This window comes from Nelumbo lutea, chromosome 2, assembly GCF_056320005.1.
Source record: "Nelumbo lutea isolate HS-2025 chromosome 2, American lotus-T2T, whole genome shotgun sequence".
Classification (NCBI taxonomy): domain Eukaryota; kingdom Viridiplantae; phylum Streptophyta; class Magnoliopsida; order Proteales; family Nelumbonaceae; genus Nelumbo; species Nelumbo lutea.
In genome coordinates, this window is record NC_142685.1 from 113048192 (window position 1) to 113070493 (window position 22302).

The 22302-nt window shown below is 36.5% G+C and overlaps 1 protein-coding gene across 2 annotated transcripts; it reads right to left on the bottom strand.

Annotated features, from left to right (window-relative positions):
• Nucleotides 1–4848: 4848 nt before the first annotated feature.
• On the bottom strand, nt 4849–19792 carry HEXO2 (beta-hexosaminidase 2). Of its 2 annotated transcripts, none has more exons than XM_088972328.1 (4): nt 18941–19792; nt 13610–14825; nt 8699–8862; nt 4849–5534 (listed from the first exon to the last, which is right to left on the bottom strand). In XM_088972328.1, exons 1-2 carry the CDS (start codon nt 19704–19706, stop codon nt 13858–13860), a joined length of 1734 nt encoding a protein of 577 aa, XP_088828454.1. In that variant the 5' UTR covers nt 19707–19792; the 3' UTR covers nt 4849–5534; nt 8699–8862; nt 13610–13857. The 2 variants fall into 2 exon arrangements, with proteins under 2 accessions (XP_088828454.1, XP_088828453.1); XM_088972327.1 differs by having other exon boundaries at nt 8699–8895.
• Between the last annotated feature and the right edge of the window lie 2510 nt (nt 19793–22302).

The following is a 22302-nucleotide window of genomic DNA, read 5'->3' on the forward strand; positions in this document are numbered from 1 at the left end:
CTCTTACATATGTTCTCACATTTAGTCTCATTTCAGTGAGTAAAATGCATCTGTTTGACTTAATCAACCTAATGTTTTAAGTAGAGGTAATGATTTGTATTGATCAATTCAAAACGTTTTAAAAACATATTGGGTAGAAAAAGAATCTCTCCACACAAATTTGTATTGATCGAAATCTATTGAATATTACATAAGCTATGTTTGTTGATAAGGCACTCCCAATAAGCCATTGAAAGTTGTTGAAGTTGATAGCCTTCAACTGACTGATGGTAGATTGGTAGGGGTGCAATTGAACCAAGCCAAACCGAATTTTGGAATGTCTTAGCTCAAAATACTCTCTTATATTCAAATTCAAGTTCAAGTGCAATTTGATTAAATATTCAGTAAATTCTAGTTCAGATCCAATATATGTACCAGATTTATCAGCTTTTTAGCCAAACATTTTATTGGTCAATTTTGAATTCAAATAACTAATCAAACTTACCTTGAGATTTGAACTCCATTAGCATTGCCTAATCAAATTTGAGCCGGAGGTGTTCAATTAAAACTTGATTCAAGTGCACCCCTAATCAACAACCAACTCCAGATTTTTTTTACCAAATATAGCTTATAGACCACTGTGCATCAACCCTTTTTTTAAGGTATATTACTTATACCTCCTCTTGGGTCTCCCTAAACTTACCCAACCCTTGTTGTTTGGGGTTAGGATCCTTTTTAAAACTTTTCAAAAGTTCAATTTACCCTTTCTAGTACCTTATTGCATGTTGGCAATTTCTGTAGTACCTATCTCGAAAGCTTTAATCAATCAGAAACCCTTGATTGCTTACCACTTTCAGGTACAATATTGATAGTGAGACTCCTTATTATATCAACATAAATGCCCTTATTTGTACTTGCTAAAACGACTTTTTGACTTGAAAACAGGTATAGGAAAAAAAATAATAAAACAAGATTTTGAGATATATCTGCACATCTCATACGTGATGGGCATTAAGTCTTATGGTGGGTAAGGATTAAAGTATTGTATCGCACAATTTGGATATGAATACGGATACGGATACGGATACGGATATGCTTTAGAAATGCATGGATACGGACGAAAGATATAAAAATACATGGATACGCTAGAAAAATACATACAAATTTTATAAATACATCAATTATACTAACTTTAAGGTCAAAATAACCACAAATAAGGTATAAATACATAAGAAATATATATTTTAATGGTATATATAAAGAAATATATTACAATTAATATAATGGAATGTATAGATATCATACAATTTTGTTAATAACCCATCAATCAAGAGTCCAAGACTCATACTATATACATATTTACAAATTAACACATGCATAAAACCATTATTATATTATATTTTATTTAAGTCCAAGAAACAAAACATATACAATTATTATATTTTAATTACTATATCAATTATTTTTATTTTACTATTTTTACTTTTCAAAATTAATGAAAAAGTTAACTAAATATTAAATTTTGAAATGTTTGATAAAAAATATATATTTCTTTTTGTAAATAATAAATTTTATTATAAAAAGTAAATTAAAATATCAATTGATAATTTATAAAATATAAAATCTTAACTTAAAATATTTTATATCTATATATTAAAATTTTTAAAATACATATCATACACAAATTCATAATTTTAATTACTAAAATAAGTATTCTATTATTAATATTTTTAATTCAATAAATTTTCTTAAATAAGAAATCATTTTTATATAAATTTAAATTAGTGTCTTTGATAGGTTCAATATAATATTATATGCTTGAATATCTTGTAAACAAAAGTTTTAATTTTTTATAAATAATAAATATGTTATTATCTAGTGTAAATTTATATTTATATATATATATATATATTCATGTACAAAGGTATGAATTTTAAGTATTAAAATAATTATTCTATTATTAATATTTTTATTTGTATAAATTTATTGAAAGTGGAAAATCAATTTTTGATACAAATATAAAATTGATAAAATTTTTATTTTATTTATTACTATAAATATTAATTTTTAATATTATTCTATTTAATTTTAAGTTAAAATTGTTGAACATATTAATATTTAATAAGGTATTTCTTTAGACTACATGTTTACAATTAAGATAATAAAATTAATTATATTTCACTTAGAATCACAAATTAAAGGGTGGCTTAGTGGCTTAAGATGCTAGGTGCTTAGTGTTTAAACTTGGGTTTGAATTATGTTAGTTGCATTTTTAGTATTGGAGTTATATGTGTATCCGTTTGTATCGACCCATACCAATTAATATGATGCGATACACACCAATACAATGTCATATCGTATCAATACGTATGACTGGCATGATATAATATGCCCCGATCAAACATATCTTATCAATACTTTAATCCTTGATAGTGGGTCACAATCTTATGATAAGATATGCAGGCATATACCATGTTGGAATTGTGTTGGAACAGTTTTTGTTGGATAGAGATCTCAACACTCCAAACTTTTGATAAGAATAAAATTGTGTATCAAGAGTTTCATCAATCAAAAGTTGGAAACTCTTTTCTTTTATTCTTTGATGTGACAATTTGTTAGTGGATAAAACACGTATTATGGGTTTGACTATGATGAAGGAAAGGCATGATTCTGGAAAAAACAATGTAACCAATCAGGTGGATTTTCATCAAAATTGTCAAATCCTTTTCAGTATCATAAAATTTCCCTACGAGCTATACTTTTGTTTTTAAACCATTAAAATTACCAAACTCTCAAAGGGAAACAATTATCACTAACCCCGAAAATCGGTACATAACTAATCTATGAAAAGAAAACTCCTGGGAGGTATAAGCAATTTACCCTTTGGATTTCTTTGTCATTTTTTAAGAAAGAATGCTTGTAATGGCGTTTCTCATTCCATGTCAAACACCGAGTGGAATGCATATCTATAATTGCTTCTAAAGTGCCATTGCTAAGACATAGACATGCAGTTACTTGGAAGCAACCGGTTTAGCAAATGACAAGGGATAAGTTTCTTTCCACAGAAGTGTTTTATAAATCAACTACTGAAGCGTGGATGGAGTGGTGAATTGTGTGGATGGATGCTTAGCCAACAATTAATAAATCAGCAGAACTGTTGCATTGGAAAGTTTAATAAACTGATCCAACTCTGTATCTCTGTCCATATATAGCATAGAAGCAGCTCTTCCGAACGCAGGAATTCATTCTTCAGATGGAAAAACTAGGGGTGATAATTTCTATCCTATCTAGTGGGTACCCACCCTGACAGGGTGGGTTTTTTTTCTCTTAAAAACAGATTTTGGGGCAAGGACAGGTTTTGGGATTTTACAACCTATGCGAGTATTAGTAAAATACGGTATTAGGCTAAGTCTGACCCTCACTAACCCACATATTATTGGAAGGAATATGAACTTATGAATTAGGTTGAATTTTATGTTAAGAATAATTGATAGCTTATGAGGTTTTTATATGTTTTAATCAAATAAATATAATTGGATTTTTTATGTTTGTTCTTGTTATTTTACAAATTAAATATGGGTTCTGACTCAGTCCACCAACTTGACACGCTCCACCTTCAAAGTTCAAATACAGGGAGGAGGGTCCATACCCAATCCACACTTTTAATATTAGTATACATACAGATAAAAATGTATCTTCAGCAGGTTGTGGTACCAATAATAAGATCACACCAGTATTTAAATACACTGGGGCCCGCACCTTTCACAGCCAATGCATTCAGCTAATCCGAATTCATCTCCCCCATGCTGAACCTAATATAACTTGAGTTGGACCTATTAAACCTTTGACTTGAATGAAACTGTTATATATTGTTATTTCTTGATTGAATGGAACTATTTATCCTTTGTCCATGCTAAACCTACAGAAGTTTAAGGGTCGGATATATTTTATTTGAATGGGACTGGTATATCATTTATTGCCATGTTGAACGGCTGAACCTATTATATCTAGAACGAGAATGTTGTAAGGGAAAATACGAAGTTTTTTATGATAATCAATAGGGATTAATAGGTCGAAATACTACAATTTAATTATGCCCAATATAGTGGTGCCACATGTATATAGAAGTCAAAAAGTAATCTGGGGTTACCTAACACCCATTTTGGGCTTTTACTTCAAAAAACATGCTTCGGAAGAAAATTTTACCAAACAGGTTCCATAGCCAAAAGTCCAAAGTAGAAAATTTTACCGACTAGCTTCCTACTTTCGACTTTGAAAAGTTCAAAAGCCAAATCTTATCCAAATGATGCCGCAAATGGTTCGTTATTTTGGTGTTACTGGCCAATCATGATGGTATATTCTATGATAAAGCCATTTTCTCAATTTTGACAGGAGCTAGAAATATGTTTTTTTTTTTCCTTAAAAGCCCAAAATAACATCATTTCTATGATTTGTAATTCTACATAATAAACCCATAGATGACGAAGTTGACAAAAAGGAAAAACTCTGTTTGCATATGTGCTCTTGATTAGAGAAGAATACCTACCTAAAGCTTCACCTTATTCCTTATTTTACTAAATCATTTTATTCTCAAAATTTTAATTTATTTTTAACTAATCAAGTTGTCCTTATATGTGTTCTTTTTCGGGTGTTAATTATTTAAATATACCCTGTGGTTTTGATCTCACATAACACAAATAGGTCATCCATTAAGGCTATGTTTGGTTTGAAGGAAAATGTAAGGAAAGGAAGGGAAAGGCAGGGAACCCTATACAAGGTTTGTAAAGGTTTCCCTACCCTTCCTTACTTTTTCCTTCAAACCAAACACAGCCTACGGAAATTTTTAGGGTCATTTCACACGCCCATAAATTTATTTTAAAATTTCAATTTACCCCACCTTCATCTTCATTTTTAGGGTCATTCACGATCCTGATGTCCTGGTGCACTTGTGGTTCTAAAACCAAGAAGAGGAAGAGAAAAAGAAAGAGTGAGGGGAAGTTGGGGGAGAGAGAGAGGGGAATGAGCCACTGGTGACACTCCATTTTAATGGAGTCCACCTGGCTATGAGGGAATACAATGACACCATTGCTATTACACCAAGTTGAGCTTGTGTATGCTCCATGCCTATCGACAGAGGCCGGCAGGGTTGGCTGGTGAACCTGCAACAGTAGATGTGTTCCATGCCCATCGATATCCGCTAGAGATTGGTTGGGAATTTTGACTCCAATATGGTAGGACCTTGCACCTACTCTCAATTTCATTGTTCCTCTTTACTGTTTGAAGCATTCCCAGAAAATCCCATGATCTTGATCTTGTGGACTGAAGCTTACGTTTGGTGTATGGAAACACAGATACAACTGTACAACCTCCTCTTTTCTCCATCAGTCAATTTGCTTCTGGATTCGAAAGCATGCAGTCCAGAAACCATCAAAATGATTTCACCTTAGGAGTCTCTCACATGATCCTACCAAAAAAGGTCTTCCATACCAACGTTGCTTTTAGTTCTTAATATGAAGCATCATAGGCTCATGACTGATTAATTGCTGCCTGAAGACCTACAAGGCCAAGAAGATATCAGGGATGCTCCTCAACTTCCTGCTTGAAATTTGTGAATATAAGTGAACAATATGCAAGGAGTTTATGTCACACTGCTTTATATCAAGAGACAAATTGCAGTATATGAAATTCATGGCATGCAGATGTTTAGGCAAAGCGCCACTATGCATACCAAATACACTAATTATAACAAATGCAAATACAAAATAAGCATATGTTATAGAAATTGTCACCACATTCCTCAGGCAAAGAAATCATTACCTTTGCATAAGATACAATACAAGTGCCTCAATGTAACTATAATGAACTGATAAAAGGGATTATGATAGAAGTTAAAATAATAATTGTCCATTAAAGCAAACAGAAATGTGCATCCTTTCCATAGTTTGGAAACCATGACTCCTCATTGGAAAATAAGTTATGTGGTTCTGCAATGAGCATAGCCCCCCCCCCCCCCCCCGGTGGGGGCGTCGTCAAACTTCTACATCCCCTTGACAAAGTCTTGCAATATTTTGTATAATTCTCCTGCTAAGAACCCTTGGGAGCATAGCAATGCATTGAGAGCAGAACTGGTTAGTCTACTATAGGGGTTAAGGCTTGCAAAACAACCGGGCTTCCACAATCTAGAGGTGGAAGGGGATTCCCAAGTAGTCATCTCATGGATTAGAAATAGCTCCCAGATTCCTTGGGTATTCAGGTATAAATTCAGGGAGATTGTAAGCCTAACAAGGGAACTGAATGTTCCCTTTAAGTAGGTAAGAACAGCAAATGGAATGGCAGATTCTCTGGCCAAAAAAGGGGCTGTGAGACAGCAAATGTTTTGGGAAAATCTGATTTGGGGTGAAACTCACACGGCAGACCTTGTAATTCCAAATCTTTCATTAATAAAATTCCTTTTCTGCTGATTAAAAAAAAAATCTCCTGCTAAGAACAAATCAACGTAGGAAGAAACCTCACATGTATCGTCCACCTCATTCCTCCATGCATCCTGAACAATATTTCAAACTCCACCATAGATTTAGAAATTTTCATCTAGATTGATATAAAAAGAATTGTTGACTAAATGCGCTTCAGGAATAAGAAATTTAGTTCAGTAACTTCAACTACTCACTACTGAACCAGAAAATAATAAAAAGGCACCCTAAAATATCACCAATCATAGCTCAAGACGACAATGAACTCTGAACTGACACCATGCTTTTCTAAAGTTGATACTTCGGAAATGATTAGAAACATAAATGATAAATTCATACATGAAAAAAAAATCTGATAGCATCCAATTTGTTGATATGTGTGAAAAATACCAGAGATTTTTTTTATCAATAAAAAAAAAGGCTAAAGCTTAGGTCCATATCCAGTCCACCTCTCCCAAAACCCTGGACAGCTGAGACTAACATTGGGTAATGGCCCCAAGACACATGCAAGGGAACCTCCAACATTCTTTATATGACCACAAAATATATTCCTTTTTTTTTTTTGATAAAGCAGAAGAGGTTACGTAGCACGTCCCCAGAAATCACTATCACAAATATACGCCAAGGACCAAGGGAGGTCCTGGAGATTTAAATTCAGATACCCTAGGCTACTTGAAAGAGCTTTATGAGCTAACAATCTGCAGCTTGATCCACTTCACGGTATACATGCCGATAGACAACACCCTTCTCGAAATGAGCCTTCAACTCCAAACAGTCTTCAATCATGCTTTTTATATTTCATGGAGGATCCATTGCATTCTGAAGGCAGGAGATGACAAGCTTTGAATCACCTTCAATGATTATGGAGTACTCCCTAAAGTTGAGTGAGCTTCCCAAGAAGCCCAGGCTTGAGCCATAATGATTGAAGCATGACCTAAATAATAAGCTTTAATATCAGTAACTTCACCAAAGTTGTTTCCAGCAATAGTTGCTACTGAGCAATTTCCTCCACTGATGCACAATGCATCGAAGTTAATTTTTATAGTATTGTTGTTAGGACTTTTCCAAACAATAGGTTTCCACGCTTTGTTCTTTTCATTCAAATTGTCATTATTCAAAACTTTAATATTCTCTGGAAAGGTATTCAGTCCGCTCAAGGATTAAAGGGGAAGGTACATCAGTGTCATCAAAAACTTTTTGATTTCTGCTCTTCCAAGGAAACCATAAATATACAAAATTTTCTCCATTTTGTTCTCACCTTCTGTGTTATTATTTTCTGAAATTCTTTCCCACCACTCCCTCATTGATTGGTCACGCTCATCAGGACCCTCAATATTTGGTGCAACTGCCATCCAATTTGTTTTGCATAGTTGCAAAACTTAAAAATATGAGTACTACCCTCTACTTCTCCACATCAATTGCAAGAACCATCAATATTCATACCCCTATTCCTTAATAGAACCTTTAAAGGCAGACTATTATTTAGAAGAAGAAAATGAACACTCTCAGTTTAGGAGGACAGTTAAGATTCCAAACTTTGGAATTCCACTTAAAAGTTTCCCCTGAATTGAGGTTTGAGTTGGCCTTGGCATAGTATGCTGATTTTGTACTGTAATTACCTTTTGTATTGAGCCTCCAAATCATCTTATCTTTTTTCTCCCCAGAGGGGATAAAAATGAATTTGATCCTTTGCCACACATGATTTGGCACCAAGTCACTATTCTCTTTTTATTGGTAAGAGCAAATGCATTCTTTGTATAGCAACATTCTGAAATAGAACCTGTAACAACACCCAAAGCACAGGACTTGTGATGTCCAGAATGGTGGTTGGTCTTGGCACAGGAAGCATAGGGTTCACTTGCCACTGCAGAGATTGGGAGTCTGATTAGACAAGGTTAGGATTGTCAAAACAATTTAACATGGGCGTACTCCCTGTGGACTTCTCAGGCCAGGCCTCAATCTGAGCCAACTTTAATCCCTGATAAATATATGAGTTTGAGATGGATGGTGGGACCTTCTGAGATGTCCTTAACTAAAAGAAATAGCACTAGGAGTATACAAATTGTTTGTGTATTTATTAACCACCTTCACTAGGAAGGCTTAATTAATTGGTAATTATCAAAAAAGAAAAAAAAAACAAAAACTTACTTAAATCTTGAGATAGAGAAGCAACAAATCAAACTGTGAAAATCTTGTTTTTAGTAAAAGGGCAAAAAAAAGTGAGGAATGCCATAGGAGAAATATCTTACCTTTACAGCTTCTATGATCTCTGGCCTCCATGTGTCACTCTTTGATCACTTTGGTGTATGTGCTATAGAACCAGCACACTTTGTGGGGGTCTTGAGAGCTCTTGAGCTATGATGACTAAAGCTTCCTATTATTTCATCTGAGCTTCCTTTCATTGGTTTTAAACCTGGAAATGCTCATTACAAGCAATGATGACATGCTTGTAGCAAGAGATATTTGTATGAACATAGCTATACCTTTGCAGATACTAAGAATAAATAGTAATCTTGTATTCAACCAGGTATCCGTGAATAGACACAAAATAAGCAGAAATCTAATTGTTTCCAAGTTAAATTATAACTGAAATTGAATATTTCAGTCGAGCAGAGAAAAGGCAAATAAACAGAATACTTGTCGATGATTATTTTTTTATCAATAACATGAATTTCATTAATATTAAAGAAGAAGTATGCATACAAACAGAGGGAGGTAAGCTATCTTAACTCCCTTTAATCAACAAAACAAAATTGCAGGATTAGAAATGAGCCCAAAACAAAGAATCCCTAATCACCCCTTGCTTTGCTAACCCATCCGCAAATGAATTAGCAGATCTCTTCACCCAATTGAATTCTATCTCAATATCTTTTGCCAGCCATTTAATTTTTTTCCTTTCATTGCTGTAATTCCACATAGCAGTCTTTTCTTCCTTAAGCCAGCTTACCACTACCTCCAAGTCCTCTTCAATTATCAGTCTCCTAATGTTCAGCTGCCTGGCTCTTTTAACTCCCTCCAATGTCACCAAGATCTCAGCCCTTAGAGAGTCACCCTCTCCAATAGGGCCAGCGTATATAGTTGAAACAATCCCCTCTTCATTCCTGAATACTCCCTCAATACCTTACAAACCTGGGTTCCCAAGGCTGCTGCCATCAAAATTCAGTTTTAGGAAGCCCGAGGGGAGAGGTATCCAAGAGGGACTTGTGTCCCTTTTAACCTGCGCAGAGCTTGCTATGCTATCTCTTTCCAACTTCTCAACAGGTCACCCACGGTGAAGTCTGAATAATTCCAGAGATTTCAGCCAATGTGCCACCGTAATTTGAATCAACTCTATTAGGTTCTCAATGTTTTTTCCTGATCTGAAAAAATTCTTGAGTTTCTTTCTTCCCATAAGGTCCAACACACCACAGCCCTCAAACACCTCCACATGATTCTACCTCTTTTCATTGGCCAGCTGAAGAAGAAGGGTCAACCCTTTTTCTTGAGTTTCTTTCTTCCCATAAGGTCCAACACACCACAGCCCTCAAACACCTCCACATGATTCTACCTTTTTTCATTGGCCAGCTGAAGAAGAAGGGTGGGTCCCTCACTTTGCAAATCTTCCTTGGGCCAATGATCTAAAGTAAGTATAGAGAGTGTCCTAGAAGTTAGATTCCCCCAATGTTCTTCCCAGTCTGTCGAAAAGATAAACCTGTCCAACTTAGAACATATTGGATTGGACTGGAGGTTAGACCATGTAAAAACCAGATATGAAACCGGAATTACATGCACCCATAATTCAGAGCCAAAAAAAAACAGATATGAAACCAAGAAGCAAGAGTTAAGGTTTCTAGTAAATGTAATACAAGACAGTTCTAGAGTAGAACAAAGAGTTGTTCCTGCTGTCAGCTATTTAAACAAAATGGCACCTTGCATTGCAGAATATCTAATCTCCTGTTTCTAGGTTCTCAAGCTCTATAGAGCTAGGAAAAGAACATCCACAAATTAATAGGATATAAGGGGGTGGGCTTCAGTGCAGTGATTAAGACCTAAAACACCATCTATGGACAGGCAAACAGACAATTCAAGAAAATGAATGAAGTTGTCTCTATAATTATAAGTGCCATCTGAGACTGTTTAACCTGCCTATATGTCCACATCCCATTATCTTATAAGAGTGCAATGAGAAATTTAAACAATAGAGGATAAAAATGGAAAACAATATCAGGTTGCTCAACCAAAAGGAGAATACCACCCTCCCTTATGGTCATAGACATGCCGCAAATTTCAGTATACTGTAGTTCTTCACTGTCAAAAGAATTTCCAATGGTTTGTTGCCATATAAACAGGATGGGAGGCATATAAATAAATACTGGAAGAGAATGTATTGTTCCACATTAAGCATAGTATTAATGTATACAGATTGGCTACAGAATTTTAACATGAGTAAGACAACTTGGCTATCTAATTCAGGATCATGCTCACATTTTTATCAACATGTCAAAATAATAAGAGTGGCTGGACATTTTTAAGTTTCAAAAAAGGGGAAAAAAGATGAGATGAAGTGATTTTTAAGTGGGTTGTCTTTAATGGTTCCTCTTGAAGGGTACTTGGAGAGTTCACCATCTGTTCTAGCAAGAAAGATAAAAATGCTGGAGAGGTCCTAAAAACATACAAAAAGTACTAGAACAGATAGTTTTAGACAGAACAGAGTTCACTATCTGTTCTAGCAATAAGAGTGGCTGGACCATGTAATAAGGTGTTGGAATGTATGTTTGCTGATAAAAATGAGAAGAATGACCGGAACTTTTAGACAGAAGAGACAAGCTAAAAGATTATTGTTTCAGGAAAAGTTTGATACCAACACAGGTTACCTAAAATTTAAAAGTTTTGGATGGATATTACTGCCAAAAGAAATTATTTCTTAAACAAGACACTATAGCAGCATTAGATTATTTCTTAAGTGGAAATCCCTGCTTTTCACCTTCAGTAAGTCTCCATAAGAGCTTCATTAGAAGAGATGATTTCAAGTCTAACATTCTTCTGAAACTCAAACCATCTTGGGCCAGTTTACATGGTTTAACAGCCAGATAGATGCATATTTTTATCTTCTTTTAACCACCAGAAAAGAAAATAACAAGCATCAAGTGATTGGGGCAAGTGCACAACAGATTCAAACAAACAAACTCATGGATAGTAGATCAAAAATAAAAAAGTAGAGAGGAAAAATAAAAAAGAACAATTATATTATAAGTTTATAACCATCCACTGGACTAACAATCCACCATGTTTTCTTATCATTCCATTAAGTGGTCCTCCACATAAAATAAAAAAGAACAAGAAAAAGAAAGAAAGAAAGAAAAAGTAGAGAGGAAAAATAGTAGATCAAAAAAACCTTTGTAGTGCGGGGTCTTTGTTAGAATTCAAGGGGTGTCAAAGCAACGAGCTGGAAATAGTAGATCAAAAAAATAGCTATTTGCATGATTGCCTCTAAATTGAAAAGAGTACATTCTCTTTTACAGTATGATGATCAGTTGTGATTGTCAAAACAAAGTATGCAAGTAAGCAATGATGAAATTGTCAACTGGGATGTGGTTGGTAGGAGCAAGGAGGAAGGAGGTTTACGTTTAGGTTTAGGGAGGATTAAGTTCAAAAACATCTCTCTCTTAGGGAAATGGTTATGGAAGTTTCCTGAGGACTCAAACAGACTCTAGCACGAGGTAATCAAGAGCATACATGGAGCCACTACAAATGGTTGGGGATACTACCCTGCATGCTAAAGCCACTCTTGGAAAGCCATCTTTGCAATCCTTTATTCCTACAATATATAAGGTATGATGCTTGTAGAGGGCTGTGTACAAGAATAAAACCATAACCCGTTGTTCTTCATTTTCTGCACAAGGGGTGGACTGGGACTTAGGTTTGAGAAAGGGTTAAGGGATTCTGAACTGTAAGAGGTCTCCTCATTGTTGGATTTGCTGAAAGGGGTTTTTATTTCCAATTCTGGCTCTGATTATAGAGTTTGGTTTTTAAATTCCTATGGCTCCTACACCTACGCTTCTTACCAGAACCCGTTTCAGGGTAATAGGGCTGTTAAATCCATTTAGATGGGTCCTGTTCCCCCCAAATTAGGGCTTTCTCTTAGGAAGCCTTCTATGGAAAAATAAATACTCATGATATGCTGCAGAAAAGAAGCCATGGTGTTGCCTCTCACCTCATGTTTGTGGCTTTTGCTTAGAAGATGGAGAATTGGCCCATAACCTGCTAAACTCCTGCAAATTTACTTCTAGCATTTGGAAGTCTCTCTTTTCTTTGTTTGGCTGCAGGTGGAATCCTCCTCGGCGGCTAGCAGAACTTTTTAACCCCCAAAGAAGAGAGGTATAGTTTTATGGAGATGCTTAAGGGCTGTGCCACCATTCGGTGCTTATGGTTGGAGAGAAATAACAGAATTTTCAAATGACAAGCAGAGCGGACCTGACACAATCACTGAAAACATGTAGGTGAAAGTGTCCATTGGGTTAAAACCCTAGGAACTTTTAATGACTTTTCAGTGGATGATATCCTCAGAAACTGGCAGCAAATTGCAGCGTATTCTTATGCATCAAGGACAGCTCAGACTTGCATCTTGAAACTGCCACAGAAAAATTGGACAAGTTGAATTCGAATGGATGCAATAGAGGCAACCCAGGCCCTTTGGGTGTTGGGGGAGTGTTCAGAAATGAAGCTAGGATCATCCTTGCAGTATACTCAGGTCAAATAGAAGTGGGAGACTCAATGACAGCAGAGACGAAGGCAATCCTAACTGGACTAAAGCTGACTAAAGCAACAAATTTCAGGAATATATTAATAGAAAGTGACTCCAAGGTGGTCATAGACCGGTTGAATGGAAATAAGAAAGGAGTATGGAGACTAAGATCAATACAGTGTAATCTGCTAGTGCTCTGGCTGATGGTCTAGCCTCAATGAGGGTCAATAAGACTGTTCTGTTCTGGGGGCTGATCGATACAGTTTAATCTGCATAGTTATTTAATGTAATGATGGATAGGCTTGAAGGGTAGGTTAGCCCATCAGGGGCCACATTCTGTCTTGTAATGCTTTTTCTCTATTTAAATATTTAATGAATTCACTCCTCATCTTACTGACAAAAAAAGTAAGCAATGATGAACCAGAACCTACATTACCTGAAGCCCGATGGAAAGTAACAAATTCTTGAGGGAAAGCAAGCTCAGTTTTATAGTGTAACAGAACAAATAAGCGAAGGCCAGCCCTTTGCAGAATTCATTGAACTCAAACAAGTAACAGCTATTACAACTCAGTTTATTTTCCATTATCCCCATTCAAAAGAAGATATCTTAGTTTATTTTCCATTATCGCTAATTCCCTATTCATACAAAAAAGATATCTTTCTGTTGAATTGTTGTTGATAAAGTCATTGAACCATGTTGCACATGCCTGGGTGTGTAACACACCAAAGGGGTTGGATTGGTTCAGCTCCAATTCCCCTAGAAACCATTCTATAACGCCACTCATTCAATCTATCAGTGGCCTCTGCATATCGCTTCTTCCCTGTCTCATCCCGATTCCCTGACCATAAGGTCTCTGCCATTGCCGAAGCCCTAGGCCATATCCGAGCATCCAATACTGTTGGATCTGCTTGTTCCGACCAAAGTGCCACCTCACCTCCTAAAACTAGCCTTGCCTCTTCCTCAGTCAGCCCATATGTTATATCATAATCATAAATCCTTTGCCATGTCTTGAATGGTCCACACCATGAGCCACCTTCACCACCATCATAATTAAATGGTTTTCCCGGCTCATCACTTATCTGCCGGTCAAATCGACTGTCATTCCCAAGAAAATCACCATGCCCACAATCTAAGTAATAGAAATCTGATGATGACACAACCACCCGATATCCAGCAGACACAATACGCTTGGTATTGTTGGGGCCATTGTTCCATGTGTGCAAAATAGTCTTCTCTGGGGAGAGAATTGAGGGGTTCACCTTAACATTATCATCTAATAGGACATCCTCCCAATACACAACTGTACGATTGAGGGAAACAATGAAAGGAAAAGTGGAATTAATGAATGTTTCTAGAAGCTGACTAAGAGTCCCACCATTAGAAAGGAAGGCTTGGATTTTCTTATCAGCCCTCCAACAACCAGGGATGATTTCATCAGCACCCGCATGGTAAAAAGGTTCTGGAAATAATGAGGCAACATCATGAATGACATTATGGAGAACTTCATAGGTCTTGGGATTCAAGGGGTTCAAGTGACCCGTTCCTGGCTCTGATGCAAACCTGTCAGCCCAGTCTGTCCCATCCGGCCACCAGAACATATTCGCACATGTGACAATTTCTGGGTAAGCTTCAGCCCATGATCCAGTGTGCCCTGCAATTCATAATTCCTTAGCATATCCCAACACTTCCAAGAGGGAAAAAAAAGTCAGCTTCACTGGTTGAAGAAAAACATGGTATGAGTTATAACCAGAACATCTATATCTATATCTATACTACTATAGAAAGTACGAATGAGGTCTTAGATTTCTGGACTTTTTTACTATAATACCCCTCTTCTTGAATTTGGTCCCTTTCTATTGTGAGGGAAAATAACATAATTTGAATACTACAATTCAGTTCATTCAATTCTCCTTCAATCCCACATCTATGATACTTTTGTTTCCCTATCATTAAATTCCACTATTTAAAATCATTCGCTAATTTTAATAATATGAAAACTAAACCTATAATTCTAAAATCAACCCAAAAATGAAACCTTTTTTTGTCTAGGTGATGGGTAAGTAATTCAACCATTTGGTTCAAATTGATCACCCCATGATGCCACAATTAAATAATATTTTTTTAAATAGATATAAAATATAAAGAAGTACAGAAAATAAAGGAAATTTTTAGAAAATTCTGGGTACATCTATAATATAATATATTCACCATATTAAACAAAAATAAGTATGATAAATGAAAAGCATTTTTGTTAGTGATGTAAATGGAATATAAAATCTAAAACCGGCCAAAAATGAAGACATTTTACTATCGAGGTGGTGGTTCAGTGGTTCAACCATTTACGTCAAATGGGTCAACCAATGATGTCATAGTTAAAAAATAAAATTTTTAAAATAGAAAAATACAAATGATTGAAATACCAGAAAATATAAAATAACCCTAGGGACATCTCTAATATTATATATTAATCATATTGAACAAAAATAAGTGTGATAAACAAGAATTATTTTTATTAGTGATGTAAATGAAATACAAAATCTAAAACTTTAAACCAATTTCTTATGTAGGTGGTGGACCAAGGGTCCAATCTTCCAAGTCAAATGGGTCAACCACGATGTGAAACTAAGTATTACTTTTTTTTTATGATGGAAATGGAATAAAAAATTGAAAATCAACTGAAAAGCATAAAAATGAACCATTTTTTTCCATCTAGGTGGTGGGTTAGCAGTTTTCTAAAAGCAACCCATAATGGCATAATGTGATAAACTAATATGCATGAAATTCTAGAAAATATAGAAATTTATAGAAAAAATTGGGACGCATCCATAATATTAAATATTCGTTACATTAAAAATATATATGATATATGTGTGATAAATAAGAATTATTTCCACTAGCAATGCAAATGGAATACAAAAATTAGGGGGAAAAAAGAGAACTAATGTCTAACCAGTGAACCCGCTAACTGGGCCAAATGGTTCAATGGTACAATTAGCTATGTCACCATGCTGCTAATCGGGTCAAAATGATTTTTTGCAAGCAAGTATGTTTGGTGGTAAATGGACCTAGAATCATGATCAATGATAGGCCAAGCAATCTCACCAGTTGATTTGATTATGGGATAAAAACCAATGTTCAAAAAATTGTTTAGAATTGCATTTCCATCCCAATCAAACAAGTCAACTTTATGATGTAATGTAATTTAAATAATAAAAATAAAAATATACAAAAAACATAAATTTTATAGGAAATTTGCAAAAATATAGAAAAGATGAGGGATTTTTTGTGGGAGCCGAAGGAGGAAAGGAGAGATCACAGAATAAGTTGGGAGGTTGTGTGTAGAAATAAAAATGAAGGGGGCCAAGTTTAGGAACATACAGACAATGAACATAGCTCTATTGGGGAAGTGGCTATGAAGATTGCCTCAAGATAGGGATAAATTGTGGACAAAGTTTATAGTGAGCATTCATGGGCTCTTGGACAATGGATGGAATCTTACCCATGTTCCTCCCTTTTATCAAGTACAATCTTTGTGATGGTAATAGCATAAAATTCTAGGAACATGTCTGGTTGGGGACTTCCCCCCTAAAGGGCCAATTTCCCTCTCTCTATATGCATTATCAAGTTTCAAAAATGAGCCAATATCCAAGTTCCTTGTCCAGTCATCTTCAAACAATGGGGTCAACTGGAATTTGAGTTTCAGAAGGGGTATCAGAGATTTGAAGTTCCCAAGTGTGCTTAACTTGTTGCATTTGTTGGAGGGAGTGTTCCTTGAGCCATCTATACCTGATAATCGAATTTTGACTTGTACATCTTCTTGCTCCTTCTCTTGTGCTTCTTCTTCAAAACCTTGTTACAGCCTTCCTCTAATACTATGCATTCTTTTCCAGTGAAAGAGGTGAGGTGCAAACCTATTCCACCAAGGGTTGCTGTGTTTTGTTGGAAAGTTGTACATGGAAAGACCAACACCCTTGACCTACTTCAAAGAAAGTAGCCAAGGAGATCCACTTCAGTCAATGCAAGTTAGTGCTTACACCATTCAAACAGCCTCTCCCAACTTTGCATTGGGAATATCTCCTCGTGAAATAAATCACATAAGTATGGAGATATTCTCAATACAAGGCTGTAAAGGGTGTTCAAAAGGGTCTTGCACTGACTGAAGCTCAGCTCGCAGCCAAGTTGGTGTTTATCCCCTCATTGGTGTGTGTTATGTAAGGCTGATGGTGAGAGTTGCTACCCCTTATTTATTTCTTGTTCCTTTATTACTTTATTTGAGAATGGTGCTTCTCTTTGTTTGGGTGGAGGCAGAATCCTCCGGTGAATGTATAAAGCATGTTTGATACAACTACTTTGTTATGGCCAAAAAAGAGGGGGAGAATAATGTGGAGATGTCTAAGAACTTCTATATTTCAGACGATTTGGGAGGAGAGGAATTCAAGGGTTTTCTTGGGAAAAGAAAGAAATAAAGAAGATGTAATTGAAACGATTAAGAAGTGGTGCATTGGTTAAAGTCCTTGGAAGGTTTCTCATGTGTTTCAGCAACTGATTTGCTAAGGAACTGGAAGGCAGGTATGGATTCTTCTGTTCATAAGACTGTCATTAATCACCATTGGTTCCTACTCGATAGAGGATTTACTAAACTCAATTTTGACGGTAGTAGCTTGGGAAATCCATGACCTTCTGGTATTAGAGGTGTATTTAGAGATGAGGAGGGCAAAACCATTGCTCTATATTCTGGGCCGGCTGGGGAAGGAGACTTATTGAAAGCATAAGTGCTGGCAGTAATGGAAGGCATACAAAGAGCAAGAACATTGATCATTAGCAAGATATTTGTTGAGGAAGATTCAAAATTGGTGATCAACTAGTTACAAGATGAGGGAATGAAAATGTGAATGTATAATAATGAAAGGAAGAGATTCAGGTGGTTAACTAGAGACATGGAAGTAAGGCTAGGGTGGGTTAAGTGGAGTGCGAATTATGTAGCTGATGCCTTAGTCAAGCAGGGGGTGGTGAGAGATTTTTTGTTTTGGGCACAATTGTAAGGGAGTTGGGGCATTTTGGGGGAGAGAATAAGAGGTTTTATCTCCAAGGGGCTACGATCTGTACTTTTATCTGTTAATCTGTTATACTTACTAATATTTGCTATTATTAATAAAATTTTGAGGTTAATGATCCAAAAAAAAAAAAGCATTGCATAATCTTCATATTAAAAAATATATATGTTTGAAAAAAAAAATAGAATTATTGTTGTTAAAGATGGAAATAGTTAAAATGCAAAAAAAAAAAAAAAAAAAGAAAAGAATATGAGAACTAACGTCTTAGCCATTAGGTTAGTGGCCAACTATTTATCTTTTTTCCATTTCTTTCTCTTTGTAGACACCTGTCGATCCCTATCATATGCATAGACATTTGAGGTGCCCAAACATTATCAGGATCCAAGAATCCACCATTGAATGAGTTTAAGTTGAGATATATCCATCTCCTAAGGCCACTGCCCCCGCCGACGGTGAGGTTCAACTCTGACAGTCGAAACCAGTTGGATTTTTTTAATACTTCATTTGACCGCATTTCATACTTATGGGGATTGATTGTTTAGGACCAGAAAGATGTTCTAGGGATTAATAAACCAATGAACGTGGAACATGCATCCAACTACTGATATCAAGATAAACCATCGCCAACTGTGTAGTGGCCCAATAGGAAGCAAAAAACAAAACTACAAAATTGAACAAGCGACAAAAGAATCAGAAGATAGATTAAACTCACCAGGGGCGTCGATTTCCGGCAAAACCCTAACACCATGCCTGAAACCGTACTCAACAATCCGCTTAACGTCCGCCGGTGAGTACTGCATGTCCGGTCCATACGACCCTTTCCGGGCGAGCTCCGGCTCCGATGGCAACACCAAAGGGAAGGAGTGTGAATCCGTGATGTGCCAATGGAATACATTAAGTTTGTTGGCACTCATTGCTCTAATAGTCCTAAGTATATGTTCCACTCCGTAATAGTTCCTGGAGGTATCAAGCATCAGCCCTCTGTGCCCAAAGATCGGCGAGTCGTAAATGGACAAACCCGTCGGGACACGGGGCGGGTCACCCCAAACGAGTTGCGAGAACGTCTCGAGGCCCCTCATGGCTCCCCACACCGTCCTCGCCGTCAGATTGGCCGCTCCGACGGCGGGGATGGTGAGGGTGTAGGATTCGTCTACGCCATGTTGGAGAGGGGTTTTCAGGTCCGTGACGGTGAGTTTGACGGCCTGTAAGGGATGAGTGAACGTGAGGTTAACGACGGGGGAGACGATCGAGCGGTGGCGTTCAGAGAGGACGAGATGGCGATAACGGTCAACGGCGGGGGTGAGATATCGATGTTTGGGAGAAATGATTCTGAAACTTGGAGAGAGGAGGGTTGCTTGTGGGTGGGGCCAGGAGAGGTTACGGGGTTTTGGCCATACGTTGATTCGGGATTGGACGGAAGAGATGTTAGAGATGAAACAGAATAGAGAGATGAGCAGGATGAAATGCAGAGAAGACATGGATTGAAGCTGCACAGAGCCACTTTTTCTGATTTACAGTATCATACTTGCTTATGCAAGTCATAAAAGTATATTTTATTTTTTAAGCCCCAAAAAGAGCTTCCCACGTTCAATCTATGTGAGTACATGGTGGTCCCAAAAGAAATAACCACTTATTCACTTCAAAATAATAATTGCTTACAAAAAAACACCCAATGGTATCATGGATTTATGAAAAGTGAAAACATTCTTTATATTTGCATTTTACTAAAACACCCTTATAGTTTTCAACCAATTTACTTACTCGATTTTATGTTAAGAATTCTTAGTATTTCTGTCTAAAAATGGTAATTTCATCATACAAATAGAGTGAAAAATGTTCAAGATTCTAAAAGTACCTCTAAAACTTCGTATCAAGCGTTTAGAAATAAATAAGGTTTGATTTTCAGATCTATCAAAAAGTGTTTGGTTAAGTAAAATGAAGTAGAGAGAACAGTAGCATCTAAGGTTCTTTGTCATTAATCCATGTCTTCCTTCTTCATGAAGACAACAAATTTTATCAATAGATTTTAGAGGTGTAAAGTGGGTCGTGTCGGGCTAGTACTTTATGCAGGCAGTGTCGTGCTAGCTTGCGGGCCATCACGAGTTGTGCCACCCTTCCTGGTGAAAATTTTGGGGGTTGGCCCAGCACGGCCCATGGCCCAAGACCATGTGGGCCCATGTCATGCCACGGGCTAGGCTAGCCCGTGGGCCGAGCCTTGGGCCAGGTCAGGTCATGTATCGAGCCAAAACTATTTATTTAAAAAAATTGACAAAAATACTTAAAATTTTAATTTTATATGAATTTTGTGTATAAAATTGCTTATATATGCAATAATTAAATAAAATAGTATAATAAAATTAAAAATATATATATTTTATTTTATTAATATATTATATACTATATACTATTATATATTATAATATATATAAAATATATATATATATATGGGTCATGCCAAGCCATGCCATAGACCGTGCTGGGCAAGGTTGTGAGTTGGGTCGTGCCAACCTACGGGCCACGGGCGGCACAGCCCACTCGGTCATGCTATGCCATGCCGGCCCATGGACCTAAAATTCCAGGCCTGGGCCGTGCCGAGCTGCAGGCGGCACGACCTGATTTACACTTCTAATAGATTTGTTGCCCACATTTTACTAGAGACAAGAACAACTTTCCCATAATAGTTTGCTATAGATTACGTTTGTTTGAGGGATGTTAAGGCCAAAAGTGTCATTTTTCACTTCCATCTAATGGAATGTGGGTTAAATTGGTTGCAAACTTATGGGATGTTTTAGTATAATACAAACTATAGGATAGGTTTTAGTAAATTCATGAACTATAAGGGCCATTTTAGTAAATTACCCTAAAAATAAACTCAAAATTATGACTTATTGAATAAGTGCTTATTTTAGTTTTTTTTTCTTTTTTTTTTTCTTCATGAGGCGATACGACTAGGGGTGGCAACGAACTGAGTTTTTCACGAGCTGCTCGAGCTCAGCTCGTGAAAAGCTCGGCTCGACTTCAACCGAGCTCGAGCCTAATTCATTGGCTCGATTATTAAATGAGCCAAACTCGAGCATACTAGATCTCCGCTCGTAAAGCTCGTGAGTCGACTCGAATATATATATAATTATAAAAAATAATATACATAATAAAAGTATTGTAATTATTAATTATTATAATTTTTAATTTTTTAATATCAAATAAAAAATATTTATATATATATATAATTTTTTATTTTTATAAAATATTTTTTCTCAAAATCGAGCTCAAGCTTATGAATTTTTTAATCGAGCCAAGCTCAAGCTCAAGGTTTTGGCTCGAACCGAGCTCGAGCTCGAGCTTGGTATTATTCAGCTCGACTTGGCTCAAATCCACCCCTACATACGACCAAGGGGTAATAAATCCCCCAAACCCATAACCTCCACACCTTAGTGTAGGTTGGATTCAATCCCAAGTTTATGCTACAACCATCTAGAGACCTTGCCAACCAGCCAGTAGGCACCTTGCAATTTATGGAAACTATTTGATAACATTGTGGTTTGCATTGGTTGTTTGTAATAAAAAATTGATTAATTAGAAGAGTTTACATCTGCGTCCCACAAGGGGACACCCCACAATATCCCACAGCTCATTCCTGTCGTGTATTGGAAACATCTCCTAATGATGACATCATCGGTTCTAGCACATCATCGGGAGATGTTCTCCAATACACGGCGGGAATGTGATGTGGGAAGTTGTGGGGCACAGATCTGAACTCCAATTAGAAAACTCAAGAGGCCTCCTCTTATTAGAAATTTGACTTCAAAGATTGGCATTGGATTTGGATTTAGGTCGTTTTTGAATGAAAATAAATATCCTTCCCATGCATTAAGCTAGGGCTATTCACGGGTCGGGTTGGGTCGGTTTACTGAGGTTTTTCCAACCGGCCTGACCTAGTCAGGTTACCTTAATTTGAAACCGAAACCGACCCGGTGTTAAGCAAAACCGACCTGGTCGATTTGAGTCGGGTTGGGTCGGTTTGGGCCGGTTTTGGTTCTAAGTTCAACCATGCCCCCCATGTGCCTGTGTGGTGCA

Bases quoted from the DNA above. Each gene is read 5' to 3' on its own strand.
- HEXO2 (XM_088972328.1), bottom strand. From the start codon at position 19,706: ATGTCTTCTCTGCATTTCATCCTGCTCATCTCTCTATTCTGTTTCATC. The intron at 14,826-18,940 runs GTGAGTTTAATC...TATGAATTGCAG, and splicing joins GCCGGAAATCGACGCCCCTG to GGCACACTGGATCATGGGCT.